The sequence below is a fragment of the Schistocerca piceifrons genome, chromosome 11 (assembly GCF_021461385.2).
Source record: "Schistocerca piceifrons isolate TAMUIC-IGC-003096 chromosome 11, iqSchPice1.1, whole genome shotgun sequence".
Lineage (NCBI taxonomy): Eukaryota > Metazoa > Arthropoda > Insecta > Orthoptera > Acrididae > Schistocerca > Schistocerca piceifrons.
This window is the reverse complement of record NC_060148.1, coordinates 25,775,374-25,791,342: the sequence shown is the minus strand read 5'-3', so window position 1 is coordinate 25,791,342 and position 15,969 is coordinate 25,775,374. Positions and strand designations below refer to the sequence as shown.

General features: G+C 40.8%; 1 protein-coding gene across 1 annotated transcript in view; it reads right to left on the bottom strand.

Moving 5' to 3' along the window:
- Positions 1-898: 898 nt before the first annotated feature.
- LOC124720151 (probable cationic amino acid transporter) overlaps positions 899-15,969 on the bottom strand; it is a 444,710-nt gene continuing 429,639 nt past the window's right edge. The window contains exons 14-15 of the mRNA XM_047245457.1: positions 13,061-13,188; positions 899-3,326 (exon numbers count right to left, since the gene is read on the bottom strand). Of these exons, the coding sequence (XP_047101413.1) occupies positions 3,037-3,326; positions 13,061-13,188 (418 nt within the window). The 3' untranslated portion in view covers positions 899-3,036. The remainder of the gene's footprint in view (positions 3,327-13,060; positions 13,189-15,969) is intronic.

The following is a 15,969-nucleotide window of genomic DNA, read 5'->3' as shown; positions in this document are numbered from 1 at the left end:
TCGTTGTAACTATCACCCAAAAACCTCAGAATATTTTTTCCTCTTTGACATCTATGATATAGTACACTGTGGAACAGAACAATTGGTCAGTGCAAGAAAACTTGTTTACTACATTCCATTTTTCCAAAAAAATATAGTTTCTTGCTTCCTTCATTCTACGGAAGGTAAATTTAAATTACAAGCTCCATTTACATCAAAACATCAGAGTTTTTCTTTCAGAAGCTCTTTTTTTCAATGTTTTTGCCTCAGTCTTTTGCAAAATACACTACAATAAATATTTTTTCTAATCAAATGAGATTTAAACTCACTTAACTACTAGGAACTAAAGGGCAAGTACTTTACTAAATAAATAAAAAATATTTCTCCATTTGAAGTACCTCTTCTCAAAAAAACTATCATGTCTGCTCTACAGAACAATGATATGGAAAATTCACAGCAATAAATTTATGAGATGTTCTTTTTCTGTTTTTATTCTTTTTTTAGTATTCTGTACCAACTAGTAATCTGTAATTTTCTTGCAGTGAGATCTTCAAAAAGTTTCTGAATGGAAGTGTTGTTTACTTATTAAAATCACTGGTTCAATAGAAGACAACACATATAGAATATTTAAGTTGAATTAAAGCTATCATAACACACAAGATAGTTTAATACCAAAAATATATCGTCAATGAATTCACACTTTGTTGAATCTTTGTTGTAGAAGACACTGATAAAGAATAGAAAAAATTACATCAGTGTGTCATGAACACTGACCAGTCACTTTCTTCCTCTAATCAGCAACCAATGATTCATAATGTGACTAACATGATTGAAAAAGATTCTCCATCACTTAAAAAAAAAAAAAAAGGACACATTTCCAGTCATCAAGAGATAGTTAAAAAGTAAGAAGACATGCATTTTTAAGTTTACTTCTAGGATAAACTAGAAAACTTAACTAGGGATTTACAGCTAGTAAACAAGAAAAAATACTCGCTTCTCTCACATAGTCCTCAAAGAAACAAGGTTTCATCAATGCATTGGATATTGTGCCTGCTCAGTATGGGGTGAGCTTTCCCACACATTTTATATTCCAGGATGGAAGGCTAAGTGGGAACTTGAAGCTGCATTGTGCTCTGTTGGTATACTTTGTTCATCCTCTACAAGATGGAAGCCTTGGCACTTGCCAGTACTACTGCTGAATGAGGCCAGCAAATTACCTACGAGGGCTCTACTGGTACAGGAAATTCAGTGCTGGTATAGATCAAGATGCAGTATTACTTTGATTTGGACAGCTGTGATGCAGATGTAAAGATAGCAAGATGAACACTACCTATACATCAGTACTTGTCAATACTAATTTTTTACAGTCAGTGACGTTTGCGTGCCAATCCAGGCCATAATCGTCAGCAAGATACAGGGATCCACTACTGTCTCAAAAAGCGACATGTATTAAATGTTATAGATTCCTGCCGAAATAAATCAAAACTAGCTTCATTATCAAAATATACTTTCTACTTTGATTGCCCAGTATTGTGTGTCAAATACTTTTATATGAAAAACTGAAAAATTGGTTTTGTTTCTGCATTAACCATTTTGTGCACATTACAACTACGTACACGGTATCTTCAGTTACCTTACACTCACTCCTGCATATAAGATAACTTGCATTCATTGTCAGCCATTCAGACTTGGCAGGTGAGGACCTAGTTTCTGAAAAGAACTATTGCACCCATCAGCTTACCAGTATTTCATAGGTAAAGTACTATGAACAGCTTTTTATTTCCTTCTTCTGACAGTTTCAACTTGTATATTGGTATTCTACACATACGGCCTAAGTGTGATGAGTAGGAGTGAATTACCAGTACTTAGTCAGTGCACAGTTGCATACTATTATGCACCACCAAAACACGGCGGGGTTTCCTCTACAACAGCAACAGTAATTGGATTTCATAGTTCATACGATGTAAGAATGACATTGTGAACAACTGGCCAAGTAGTGGGAATTACGTACCATCTTACAAGTTCAGCAGCTAATGTGTGTATGTATTGATTCTCTGTTACTGTCACATTACACTGTGGAATTAGGTGACTCCTGAGGGTTTAGTTGATTAAAGTGGATGGTTATCTTTATTTGTGCACTTCTTCATTGTGAAGCGCAAGTGTTGTGTAACATATATTTGTGTAGGAGACATTGGTGAGATGATATATATATTATTGTTTTTGTATTGTTGATTTCAGTGAGAGACAATGGGAGAAGTGTCACCTCATCAAGAAAGGCTGTGGGAATGTGATGGTCAGATCACCATCAACACTGTCACATTCCCTCACTCTGAGGTGTTTTGCACGGACAGTTTTGGTGCTGTTACCTCTTTCAACTGAATTACCAAAAAGTTCTGGAAATTAATATTGCTGCAATTATCAGGGCATAACTGAACACCTCTACACAAAACACAGTTGCACAAGAATGTCAGTAGCTTTCATTACGAATGAGTGTAAGGTCTCAACATTTACATCACAGCAAGGTTTGATGACTGAAATCAAGCAGTAAATGCTAGGAAATACTCCAGTTACAACAACCCGAGATGTTCCTCAGAAAAGGAGCTGGACAGTGGAGTCTAGAGCCATCCCCTGACACACGAAAATGGATCCTCTGTGCTGCATCACAGCTGTTCATATTGCCTCTATGTCAGCTAAGTAACTGGCGAATTTGCAGTCGTTCGACAGTCAAATTCACTGCCGATCACTGCTTCACACGACGAGACAGTTTTCCAGGCTGCTTCAGCCAGTTTGTCAGCAGACCAGACGGGGATGTTCCGTGCACCGTTTGACGTCTGCAGACTCCCCGGCCACCACACTCCACGCAGTCCATCTCGTCACTGACCCCATACGCGAGCAGGCACCGGGAACCCGGGCACCGGTCATACCGCCCCCACAGTCTCGCCCGCCACAGCTGCCGGTCACCTCACTCGCCATTCACCACTCGCTCGGTCCGTGGCACGTCAGAGCAGGGCCCCGAACCCCAGCTGCTACGGTCCTGCCTCCACGACGGCCACCGTCTCAATCGTCCCACGTCGGAAAATGGGTCGGCGGAACGAACAGGTCGGAGGCTCTGCCAGTCGCCGCTACTGGTGCCGAGCCCGCGGTCTGCACCGGCACCTGGGGCGTCTGCCGGGCGGGCGACACGGACATCTCAATGCCGCCCCCGGTGTCGGAGCCTCCGCCGATGCCCCCCTGGATGCCGGACACGGAGCGCTGCTCCTCCTCCTCTTGTTCTTCACGGAGTCTCTGTTGTTCTTCCTCCTCCAGTGTGCTATGTTTGATGCCGTAGTAGAAGTACACACCAAAGCCTGTCGGAATTTTAGGTATGTCAACATAATGTACCGAGCAAGCACAGTACATATTAAGAATGGAGAGCTTAGACTTTTCAATATAATATGCCGAGCACAGAACGTACACAAATAAAAGTAAATTTCATATCTCCATCTACATCCATACTCCGCAAGCCACCTGACGGTGTGCGGCAGAGGGTACCTCGAGTACCTCCATCGGTTCTCCCTTCTATTCCAGTCTCGTATTGTTCGTGGAAAGAAAGACTGTCGGTATGCCTCTCTGTGGGTTCTAACCTCTCTGACTTTATCCTCATGGTCTCTTCACGATATACAGGGTGTTACAAAAAGGTACGGCCAAACTTTCAGGAAACATTTCTCACACACAAATAAAGAAAAGATGTTATGTGGAAATGTGTCCGGAAATGCTTAATTTCCATGTTAGAGCTCATTTTAGTTTCATCTGTATGTGCTGTACTTCCTCAATTCACCACCATGATTTCACACGGGATACTCTACCTGTGCTGCTAGAACATGTGCCTTTACAAGTACGACACAACATGTGGTTCGTGCACGATGGAGCTCCTGCACATTTCAGTCGAAGTGTTCGTACCCTTCTCAACAACAGATTCGGTGCATTCCGTGGCCTCCACGCTCTCCTGACCTCAACCCTCTTGACTTTCATTTATGGGGGCATTTGAAAGCTCTTGTCTGTATTTAACCACAAATCACACGTGGGAGGCATTGGAGCTAAGTGAATTTTAATGTGGGCAGATTGTCGGTGATCGTACAGTGGGTGCTTCTGTGCTCGAGCTTTCAAAAGGCACAGTATAGAAGATATATGTAACACAAACAGGGAAAGCAGGAGAACATTATCTGCTACGTCACAACACGAACGAAAATCTGTGTCGAGTGAGTGTGACAGACGGGGTCATTGAAGAGGATTGTGATGAAAAATACGAGGACGACAGTTGCCAAAGTCACTGCACAACGGAATGTCACACTCTTGCAAGCCCTCTTAGCACTAAAACACCGAGCGAGGTGGTGCAGTGGTTAGCATACTGGACTCGCATTTGGGAGGACGACGGTTCAATCCCGTCTCCGGCCGTCCTGATTTAGGTTTTCCGTGATTTCCCTAAATCGTTTCAGGCGAATGCCGAGATGGTTCCTTTGAAAGGGCACGGCCGATTTCCTTCCCCATCCTTCCCTAACCCGAGCTTGCGCTCCGTCTCTAATGACCTCGTTGTCGACGGGACGTTAAACACTAGCCACCACCACCACCACCACCACCACCACCACCACCACTAAAACAACATGGATGGAGCTCTATAAGGTGGGAACTGTGCGGTGAGCTGGAATTCCAGAAACACTCATCAGTGTTGCAAATGACTGTAGCAGGAAAGCATGGCACCGAAGCCACGAAACCTGGACTACGGGGCAATGGAAGAAAGTCATTTGATCGGATGAGTCTTGTCTGACACTGTTTCCATCTTGTGGCCGAGTTATGTCCCTAGAGTGAAATATAGCCGAGGTTCGATGATAATTTGGGCAGCCGTACTGATGTAATACTTTGTACTACTTTGCAAGGTCGTTACTGCCAAGGGTTACGAGGGGCGTTTGAAAAGTCCGTGCAGCGTCTGAGGGATGGCACCACTGGCATGTATCGAGGTCATGTTTAGTTGGTAGCATCTTTGGAAACAACACACACCAAGTTTCAGCCATATTGGTCTATTTCTTTGTGTTTGGCATTTGTGTGAATCAATGAAGTCGAGTGATTGTCAAAAAATGGAAGAAGAAGAATTTCGTGGGGTGATTAAACATTACTTTGTCAAAGGCAAAACGCCTCAGGAGACTAAAGAGAAGCTTGATAAACATTACGGTGACTCTCCACCTTCGATTAGAACAGTTTATAAGTGGTTTCAAAATTTTCGGAGTGGCCATACGGGCACACATGATGCTGAACGTTCTGGACGCCATGTGGAGGTTACGACTCCAGAAATCATTGATAAAATCCATGATAGGGTGATGAATGACAGAAGAGTTAAGGTGCGCGAGATTGTTAGTGCTGTGAGCATCTCGAGTGAATGGATACATAATATTTTGCATACACATTTGGACACGAGAAAGCCTTCCGCAAGATGGGTTGCACGATTGCTCACACTTGACCAAAAACAGAATCGTGTGAAGTGTTGCAAGGATGGTTTGCAGCTATTCAGGAAGACTCTGCAGGACTTTAAGTGTCGTTTCGTCACTGTGGATGAAACATGGCTACATTACTATACTCCTGAGACCAAACAACAACCTAAACAATGGGTTACCAAGGGAGAATCTGCACCAAAAAAGGTGAAGACCATTCCTTGCACCGGAAAGGTTATGGCGACTGTCTTTTGGGATTTGAAAGGGATAATCCTCATCGACTATCTGGAAAAGGGTAAAACTATTACAGGTGCATACTATTCATCGTTATTGGACCATTTTAAAACCGAGCTACAAGAAAAACGGCAGCGATTGGAACGCAAAAAGTCCTTTTCCATCACACACCTCAGCAGTTATGGTCACAAAATTAATGGGAATATGATTCCAATCTGTTTCACATGCCCCCTATTCTCCAGACTTGGCTCCCTCGGACTACTATTTGTTCCCCAATTTGAAGAAATGGCTGACACAACAAAGATTTTATTCAAACCAGGAGGTGATTGCAGCAACGAATAGCTATTTTGCAGACTTAGACAATTCCTATTATTCGGAAGGGATCAACAAATTAGAACAGCGTTGGACGAAGTGTATAAGTCTAAAAGGAGACTGTCGGAAAATAAAAAGGTTTACCCCAAACACGAAAGTAGTTTTTATTTTTGCACGGACTTTTCAAACGCCCCTCGCATGTGACCATTCTGGCTGATCGTGTCCATCCTGTGGTGCAACAAACATTTGTTTCCCATTGGTGAAGCTGCGTTCCAAGGTGACATGGACTACTTGTTCTCACAGGTTGCATCGTACACGACTTGTTCTGTGAGCACGAGGATGAACTGTCACATCTTCCCTGGCCCCGACAGCCGTCAGATTTCATTATTATTGAGACTTTGTGCTCTACTTTGGAGAAAGAGGTGCGTGACTGCCACCCATTACCTGAACTGGCCACTTTTTTGCAGGAAGAATTGTATACAATTCCCCTGAAAACCATACAGATCTGTTTCTCCATTCTGAAATGATTACAAACTATTTTGAGTGCCAACAGTATTAGGAATGGTAATGTGTTGTATTTTTGTTGTGTAGTAAGACAAATCACAGAATTCAGAATCAATTTCTTCGAGAAAAGCCAGGAAGTGACAGCGACCGAGTGTATGTCACTGAATGAAGGGCCCTTACAAGGTGTTTGTGATGGTGGTTTAACAGTGTCTGTATCCAACATGAAGCGAGAGCACATCTTTAGATCCTTGCATACGAAGAAATCTGTGTCTGTATGTCAGGAGCACTGAAAGACCTGAGTCGAGACAAGGCCCCGGGAGTAGACAACATTCCATTAGAACTACTGACAGCCTTGGGAGTGCCAGGCATGACAAAACTCTACCATCTGGTGAGCAAGATGAGTGTAGTAATTCCAATCCCAAAGAAAGCATATGTTGACAGATGTGAAAATTACCGAACTATCAGTTTAATAAGTCACGGCTGCAAAATACTAACACGAATTCTTTACAGACGAATGGAAAAACTGGTAGGAGCCGAGCTCTGGGAAAATCAGTTTGGATCCCGTAGAAATGTTGGAACACATGAGGCAATAATGACCCTACGACTTATCTTAGAAAATAGATTAAGGAAAGGCAAACCTACATTTCTAGCATTTGTAGACTTAGAGAAAGCTTTTGACAACGTTGACTGGAATACTCTCTTTCAAATTCTAAAGGTGGCAGGGGTAAAATACAGGGAGTGAAAGGCTATTTACAATTTGTACAGAAACCAGATGGCAGTTATAAGAGTTGAGGGGCATGAAAGGGAAGCAGCGGTTGGGAAGGGAGTGAGACAGGGTTGTAGCCTGTCCCCGATGTTATTCAATCTGCATATTGAGGAAACAGTAAAGGAAACAAAAGAAAAATTTGGAGTAGGTATTAAGGTCCATGGAGAAGAAATAAAAACATTGAGGTTCGCCGATGACATTGTAATTCTGTCAGAGACAGGAAAGGACTTGGAAGAGCAATTGAACAGAATGGGCAGTGTCTTGAAAGGAGGATACAAGATGAACATCAACAAAAGCAAAACAAGGATAATGGAATGTAGTTGAATTAAGTCGGGTGATGCTGAGGGAATTAGATTAGGAAATGAGATACTTAAAGTAGTAAAGGAGTTTTGCTATTTGGGGAGCAAAATTACTGATGATGGTCGAAGTAGAGAGGATATAAAATGTAGACTGGCAATGGCAAGGAAAGCATTTTTGAAGAAGAGAAATTTGTTAACATCGAGTATAGATTTAAGTGTCAGGAAGTCGTTTCTGAAAGTATTTGTATGGAGTGTAGCCATGTATGGAAGTGAAACGTGGACAATAAATAGTTTTGACAAGAAGAGAATAGAAGCTTTCGAAATGTGGTGCTACAGAAGAATGCTTTAGATTAGATGGGTAGATCACATTACTAATGAGGAGGTATTGAAGAGAATTGGGGAGAAGAGGAGTTTGTCGCACAACTTGACAAGAAGAAGGGATCGGTTGGCAGGACATGTTCTGAGGCATCAAGGGATCACAAATTTAGCATTGGATGGCACCGTGGAGGGTAAAAATCGTAGAGGGAGACCAAGAGATGAATACACTAAGCTGATTCAGAAGCATGTAGGTTGCAGTAAGTACTGGGAGATGAAGAAGCTTGCAGAGGATAGAGTACCATGGAGAGCTGCATCAAACCAGCCTCAGGACTGAAGACAACAACAACAACATGTCAGGATGCTGGCAACTGGCGAAATTTAGAGATGGAAGTCTTCACTTGAAGCAGGAATGAAAGTCTCGTGACAAGTGGCCATTTCTTTCCTCCAAAAATACTCGAGGGAGTGTGAGTGGTTCACCACACGAGTTCTGCTCTAGAAGCTCCACTGTAAGGTTTAATGATTGCGCATACTCCTAGTACCACCAGCAGTGGGGCAAAAACTTTTTGTGGTCTATATGTTTTATTAAGCAAATTCGAGTGCCATCTGCGGGCAGGATGAATTGACGCCATGGGCCGGATCTGGCCCTTGGGCTGTAGCTTGGCAACGTCTGTACTATGGGTCCTATATTAATGATATGGGGATATTTGTATTTTACTTTATTCTATATTGTAATTTTCAAAATTGTGACTATGAAAATCATTTTCTACAGTATTTTACTATGGCTACTGTGGTGTGCGTACTGTAAGACCTTCGGTACGCACACCATCAGATTATTTGACTTGTCGCTCTAACGAAGTAGGTGAGTGTCAGCAATATGTCTCGTGGTCTTATTGTGGCGTGTTTATCTTCTGCCATTAGGTCAGACAATAGAAATGCCACTTGCACGCTTAGAGTAGCAGATTGACGGTGACCAACTTTAAACAGAACTTGATTAATTTTCACACACATTTATTAAAATAATTAAAAGCATAAAATTACTAAACTCGATTCTGGATGCTATTTACAATTGACAATCTGAAGTTCCTTTGGTCTTGGTACGTTAATATTATTCTCACATATCTCTGATACTTGACAAATGTAGACAGACAAATGAAGACTGGTACAGACTAATGCAGACTAGTACAGACTGGTGCAGACAAATGCAGACTGACTAATCGGAGGTCTGTACACTTGTTATAATACCTCGAGCGTTCAGGTATTACTGCGCGAGTGTGATCCGCGAGGAGAAAAGGTTCTAAATTAGCAGCAATATCATTGGCTGCGTTACATATTAATACGCAGATCGGCGGAAGCAGAATTTGGTCCGTCTCTATGGCAGCTCCATCTCGTAGTATGGAGATGGACGAGTGCTGCGCCTGCGCTGTGCCTAGCGGGGCGCGCTCTACTGGGAAAGTTGTGTACGCGCTGACTCGGTGGACTATGTACACAACAGCTACCTGTTACACCATATTTGAAGCTGCAGGGTATTTTATGGATGCTATGCAGGTACCTGTATAATTTTATTGTATATTCAAACAATGGAAAATCCAGGATGGAATGTAACAATATTATGGAAAGGAAAGTTGCCACTCACCGTATAGCGAAGATGTTGAGTCGCAGATAGGCACAACAAAGACTGTCACAAATAAAGTTTTCAGCCTGTAAGGCCTTAGTCAAGAATAAGATCTCGCACACGCACACACACACACACACACACACACACACACACACACACACACACACACACACACACACACACACACACACACGCAACTCACACACACACGACTGCACTCTCAGGCAACTTCATTGGCAGTGTGGATACAGTTGCATGAGACTGTAGTCGTGCATGTGTGTGTCGTCTATTCTTGAGTAAGGCCTTAAGGGCTGAAAGCTTTCTTTGTGACAGTCTTTTTATCGTATATTGTAATATTTGAAGTTGTTTCACCCGTTGGCAGTTTTCACTGTATCCTGGCTATGTAACTTCTGAATTATGTCCTTTGTGGCACTATATTTACACATGGTCCATTATAGTCTTAATGGAGCTTGAGTCGATTAAGACTAAATAGTGGTTTAATTTATTTTATTTGTCACTGTGCAATTTGTAATGTTATCTTTATGATATAAGAACATTTCTTTAGATAATAAACATTCTGGTCCTTTGTGTGCACTGCTACCAGAGGCCTCTGGTGTTTTTACCTGGCAACTGCCAGTGTCTTTGAACATCAGGTCTCTCTGCACTGTTCGGTGTAGTTTGTTTACTGTATGTTGAACTATCAGGATTGTTTGTTATGGATATTTCCAAGCATGTATATATGACTGCATTTTTTTTTTTAATTCTGAAGATGGTAAGAAACCTTTCATGTAATTTTTCATACAACAAGAATCACTGCTTATATTCGTGTCTCATTTTTTATAATCACTGTAATATCTACTGTAACTTTGTTTTTACAGGATGGCTTGAAAACAGATGTAATGTCTGAAACTAGTTAGTGTTGTTTTTACAGGATGGTTTGAAAACAGACACAATGGCTGAAACTAGTTACCACCAATAAATAAAGGATACTTCTTAATGCAGCTTACGGAATAATTCCAGTCATTCATTTCACAGATACTGAGGGCACAACAAATTACCAAACTATATAAATCGCAGGTGTAGAAAGTCAGCAATAAGAATGTGGACATCCCTACAGTATCACTCCTATTCAATAAGTAATATTAGGATGATATGTAACGGCACATATGAATATTTTAATTAGTGATTTATAAAGTAATATATGAAACTCTTGGCTGATAAGCACAAGTTTAATTATGATCCATAAATTAGAATTGGCAAGGAAAAGTAAAATCAGTGCCCATGTCTTTAAATTTCAGATATTCCAGAAATATTTATGCCGTCATGTACTACAAGCTACATTGACCATCTGCTACCATAAGCATAAAATAAACTTATAAACATATTTTCTCAAAATCTTGTCAGTGTAAACCCATCTTAAGAGTGGTATAGCGTAACTTCCAGTTATAATTACGAACCGTTCAGTAAGTTCTTGCTTGAGAACCATTCCTTCAGCACACTTAAACTAGACTAGTTTGGCCTGTGGGAATTGGACAGAATACAGTGGCTCAGGAACACCCAAATTGGGTAGCAAACTTTCTCTTGAGATAACAATAGTCTGGTCTGCACAAATCTTACGTGGGCTGATCCGTTTCATCGTCCATCATTCAGGCGCAGGTGGCAAAGTAGTTAAGTGCATCATTTGCCGCATGCAGCCACATCGACACTTCTCCAATGATGATGTGTCCCAGAGGCTGTTAATTCTACAGAAATCTTTAGTTGCCCTAACACACATTTTAGCTGCATTTTTCATGACGTTTTTGAAGGGATAGTTGTTCTTCAGCACAGAAGCTAAGATTTCTGAGAGTGCAAAGCAGATTGACTATTTTCTAGTTACTCATGTAAGTGTCCTGCTGACCACTGTTGAGTGAGTGGTAAGAAAGGTTGTTTATGGGCATTGGTAGGAACAGCTAAAGACTAACAAAATGAAGAATATGAAACCCACACCGCATTAGTTAGCTCCCTCCCTTATCATACTAACGAACATTAGTAACCTTTCCTACGAAGGTGGATATTATGTAGTCCTATATGGTTACATATTAACACATCAAGGTCTAGGAAATGGACTAGATTAATAACATTGCCAAGAGAATAGCACTTCATAACAAACCAACTGAGACAACTGCGATCACGATTCCCATCACTTCGTATTGACATATAACTTATCTCTTCTGGATAAGGCTGGTCACATGTTGCTTTTTAAAACTTCAGTTAGTTAGTGTGCATTCCATAGATCATACTCACTATTATGTACTGAAAGAACAAAGATTGAATACAAAAAACAAAACAAAACAAAAATATTTTGGGACATGCTGTCCAATTACAGGTTTGTTTCTGTACAATATGACTAATCATTTCTATTCAAAGGATTTTTCTACGGCATAGAAGGAGTTGTTATGGAGAGTCATCTTTAGTCTACATATGAAAACACTTCTGATATCTTTCTCACATTTGTTTCCATTGGTAGATAGTCAAGAAGTTTTATGAAACTTCCTGGCAGATTAAAACTGTGTGCCGGACCGAGTCTCGAACTCGGGACCTTTGCCTTTCGCGGGCAAGTGCTCTTGCAACTGACCTACCCAAGCACGACTCACGCCCCGTCCTCACAGCTTTAATTCCGCCAGTACGTCTCCTACCTTCCAAATATTCTGGAGAAGTTTTATAGTTGAATATTTCATCCCTTTCTGTACAAAAGTTAGAGTGATTACAGAGTAATGCATATAGTATTTCCATTCCTCTCATACTCAGCTGGATTGTTGACAAGTAGTTTTTTTTAATGAGTAGAAGCATTGTGAGGCTGTGGTTTATATTCTAATGCGGTTAAGGAATTACTTACAAGATGTACTCCACACATAATTCTAATTACTTTCTTTTCTGCAGTGAATATTATTTGACAGAATATTATCCCATACGACATCAGTAAAAGAAAACCTGTGAAATATGTTAACTTACTGACTTATGTATCCACAAAGTTGACATTTATTCTTATGGAAAAGTGGCAGGCCTACTATATGATCTTTTTTTTTTTTTTTTCCAGTTTAAATTTTCCTCAATGTGTACACCTATGGAATTAATACTTTGTACCCTTTTTATCATTTCTTGTTGGTATGGTATGTTGATAGGAGGTGAGATGGTTTTGATGTACAAAACTGGATGAGCAATGTTTCTCCACAGATTAATCTAGCCCATTTGCGCAAAACCAGCCACTAACATTAACAAACATTATTATTTTCTTTGTTGATGCAGCTTTGCTCAGCTTCACAACAATGCAGACAGGATTAATTCTGCCTCCTGGTTCAAATAAAGTATCATTAACAGAAAGCAAGAACAATAGTGGGCCAATGATCGAATCTTGTGGGAGCCCCATTTTAATTTGTCCCCACGCAGATGATATGGCCCCCTCTTTCCTTTACTTGAATAAGTTAGGACAACTTCCTTTGATCAATGGTACTGGTGACTCAAAAGTGTTATACATGACATCTCGCTACAAGGCCCGGGATAATCGCAGTGGTCAGTTGTGCGATGCACTCACCGATGGCCATCCAGACGGTGAAGCGCACCAGTGTGAGGATGGAGAGCTTGAAGATGAGGTAGATGTTGACAGTGACAGCCACTGCTGGCACGAATGGCAAGCCTGGTGTCATGAAGAGCAACGTCTTCCTGTCGGCAATAAACAAGACACGTAACACTAGTAGGTCAGTGGCGCACCACTGGGACCTGCATCGACTGCTGTTCCAAAATGTGTAAAGAAAGATATTAGGCCTATGTCTTTGAGAACAAGCAATCACATTAGCATTTAGCACCAATGATTAGACAGAACATTTTAAGCACTTTGTACTGTTTTACGAGGTGCATTCAAGTTCTAAGGCCTCCGATTTTTTTCTCCAGACTGGAAAGAGATAGAAACATGCGCACTGTTTTAAAATGAGGCCGCGTTCACTGTCAATACGTCCCATAGACGGCAGCACCGTACGGCAGATGGAATTTTACCGCGAGAATGAGAACTGTTTTAAATACTTAAAATGACGACGTTTTCCTTACTCGAACAGCGTGCAATCATTCGTTTTCTGAATGTGCGTGGTGTGAAACCAATTGAAATTCATCAACAGTTGAAGGAGACGTGTGGTGACGGAGTTGTGGATGTGTCGAAAGTGCGTTCGTGGGTGCGACAGTTTAATGAAGGCAGAACATCATGTGACGACAAACTGAAACAACCTCGGGCTCGCACAAGCCGGTCTGACGACACGATCGAGAAAGTGGAGAGAATTGTTTCGGGGGATCGCCGAATGACTGTTGAACAGATCTCCTCCAGAGTTGGCATTTCTGTGGGTTCTGTGCACACAATCCTGCATGACGACCTGAAAATGCGAAAAGTGTCATCCAGGTGGGTGCCACGAATGCTGACGGACGACCACACGGCTGCCCGTGTGGCACGTTGCCGTGCAATGTTGACGCGCAACGACAGCACGAATGGGACTTTCTTTTCGTCGGTTGTGACAATGGATGAGACGTGGATGCCATTTTTCAATCCAGAAACAAAGCGCCAGTCAGCTCAATGGAAGCACACAGAATCACCGCCAGTGCTGAAAAAATGATGGTGTCCGTGTTCTGGGACAGAGAGGGCGTAATCCTTACCCATTGCATTCCAAAGGGCACTACGGTAACAGGTGCATCCTACGAAAATGTTTTGAAGAACGAATTCCTTCCTGCACTGCAACAAAAACGTCTGGGAAGGGCCGCGCGTGTGCTGTTTCACCAAGACAACGCACCCGCACATCGAGCTAACGTTACGCAACAGTTTCTTCGTGATAAAAACTTTGTAGTGATTCCTCATGCTCCCTACTCACCTGACCTGGCTCCTAGTGACTTTTGGCTTTTTCCAACAATGAAACACACTCTCCGTGGCCGCACATTCACCAGCCGTGCTGCTATTGCCTCAGCGATTTTCCAGTGGTCAAAACAGACTCCTAAAGAAGCCTTCACCGCTGCCATGGAATCATGGCGTCAGCGTTGTGAAAAATGTGTACATCTGCAGGGCAATTACGTCGAGAAGTAACGCCAGTTTCATCGATTTCAGGTGAGTAGTTAATTAGAAAAAAAATCGGAGGCCTTAGAACTTGAATGCACCTCGTACTTTTAAATGAAAACATTTTAGTTTATGCTCTACCATGATTGTCAGTGATATTATGTGAAACTACAACTTTACTGTTACCAGTCACTGGTAAACAGTAAACTTTAGTTTCATTTGACAATTTTACATATTTTGGCTATCTTTAGGAGCAGAACAATTTGAAATATACATTAGAAGTATGTCGTTAATCATAGTAAAATGACTACATACACAAACGGATAAAGAAACATAAATGAATACAAAATGTAACATGCCAAGAATAGTATCTCAGTGTGTGTGGCCAGTAATACAGTTCATCTGCATAAAACATTCTGACAGCCTTTGGTGGATGTAAAATGGCTTTAGCACTCAGAAACTACACCACAGCTGTGGATCCACACGTGAGACAAAGAATCTGAAAACTTCCAAGAGTGCACTGTATCTGGTAGAAAAGTAGTTCAATTTAGTTAGGTACAGATTCATCTTCTGCTAAGGTTTTTATACAATTGATTTACTGATAATTCACAGTCTAATGATAAAAAAACGTAGTTCCTGTAGTATTTAATGTGCTGGTCAACTTATATGTTAACTAAAAAGTCTTACAATCTATTATTAATTTACAGTTATTGCCCAGTCTTTAACAAAATGAGGTTTTCAGTTTATTTCAATTGTGCATATTTCATAATATGTTTCGATTAATCACCTTTAGCAAACATAACTTTGAGGATTGGTTTTAAAGCTAGCAAATTGTTTTCCAGAAAAATGCCAATTTTATATTTCAGAAGAAAAAGTGTGTTAGTTTATATAAATTTATTGTGGAACTCTAGGTAAGAAACTTTACAGTTCACTATTCAGTTTTGGAGGGAATATCAGATTTAATGCGTTATCTGCAAATATTAAAATTAAATATTCTTTAAGAGACTATAGCATTGTTATAAAACTGTTTTTTACCAAATTACATAAATTACAACTGTTAGAGGAAAATATTTAGTTTTTTGTTGTGTACAAATGGATTGCTAGATATGGTGTAATTCGTAAGACAAATCTGTAAACTATGGTATATCAACATTGTTATGTATAAATTTTAGGTTAAAAAGAAAAAGCTAATTCATGATGACATATGTAATCATAATTTACATATAAAAAATTAATGAGCACCTTTCAAATTTGACATTAAAAGTGTAACTGTAGAAATCATGTATTATCTTGTAATTGCGACATTGTCTAACTGCATCCAAAGTTTTAAAATCTATGATTTATAAATGCTTCATCTGTAACAAATAGTAATGTAGACTATGTAGGCACCAACTTTGCCACAGCACAGATGAGTC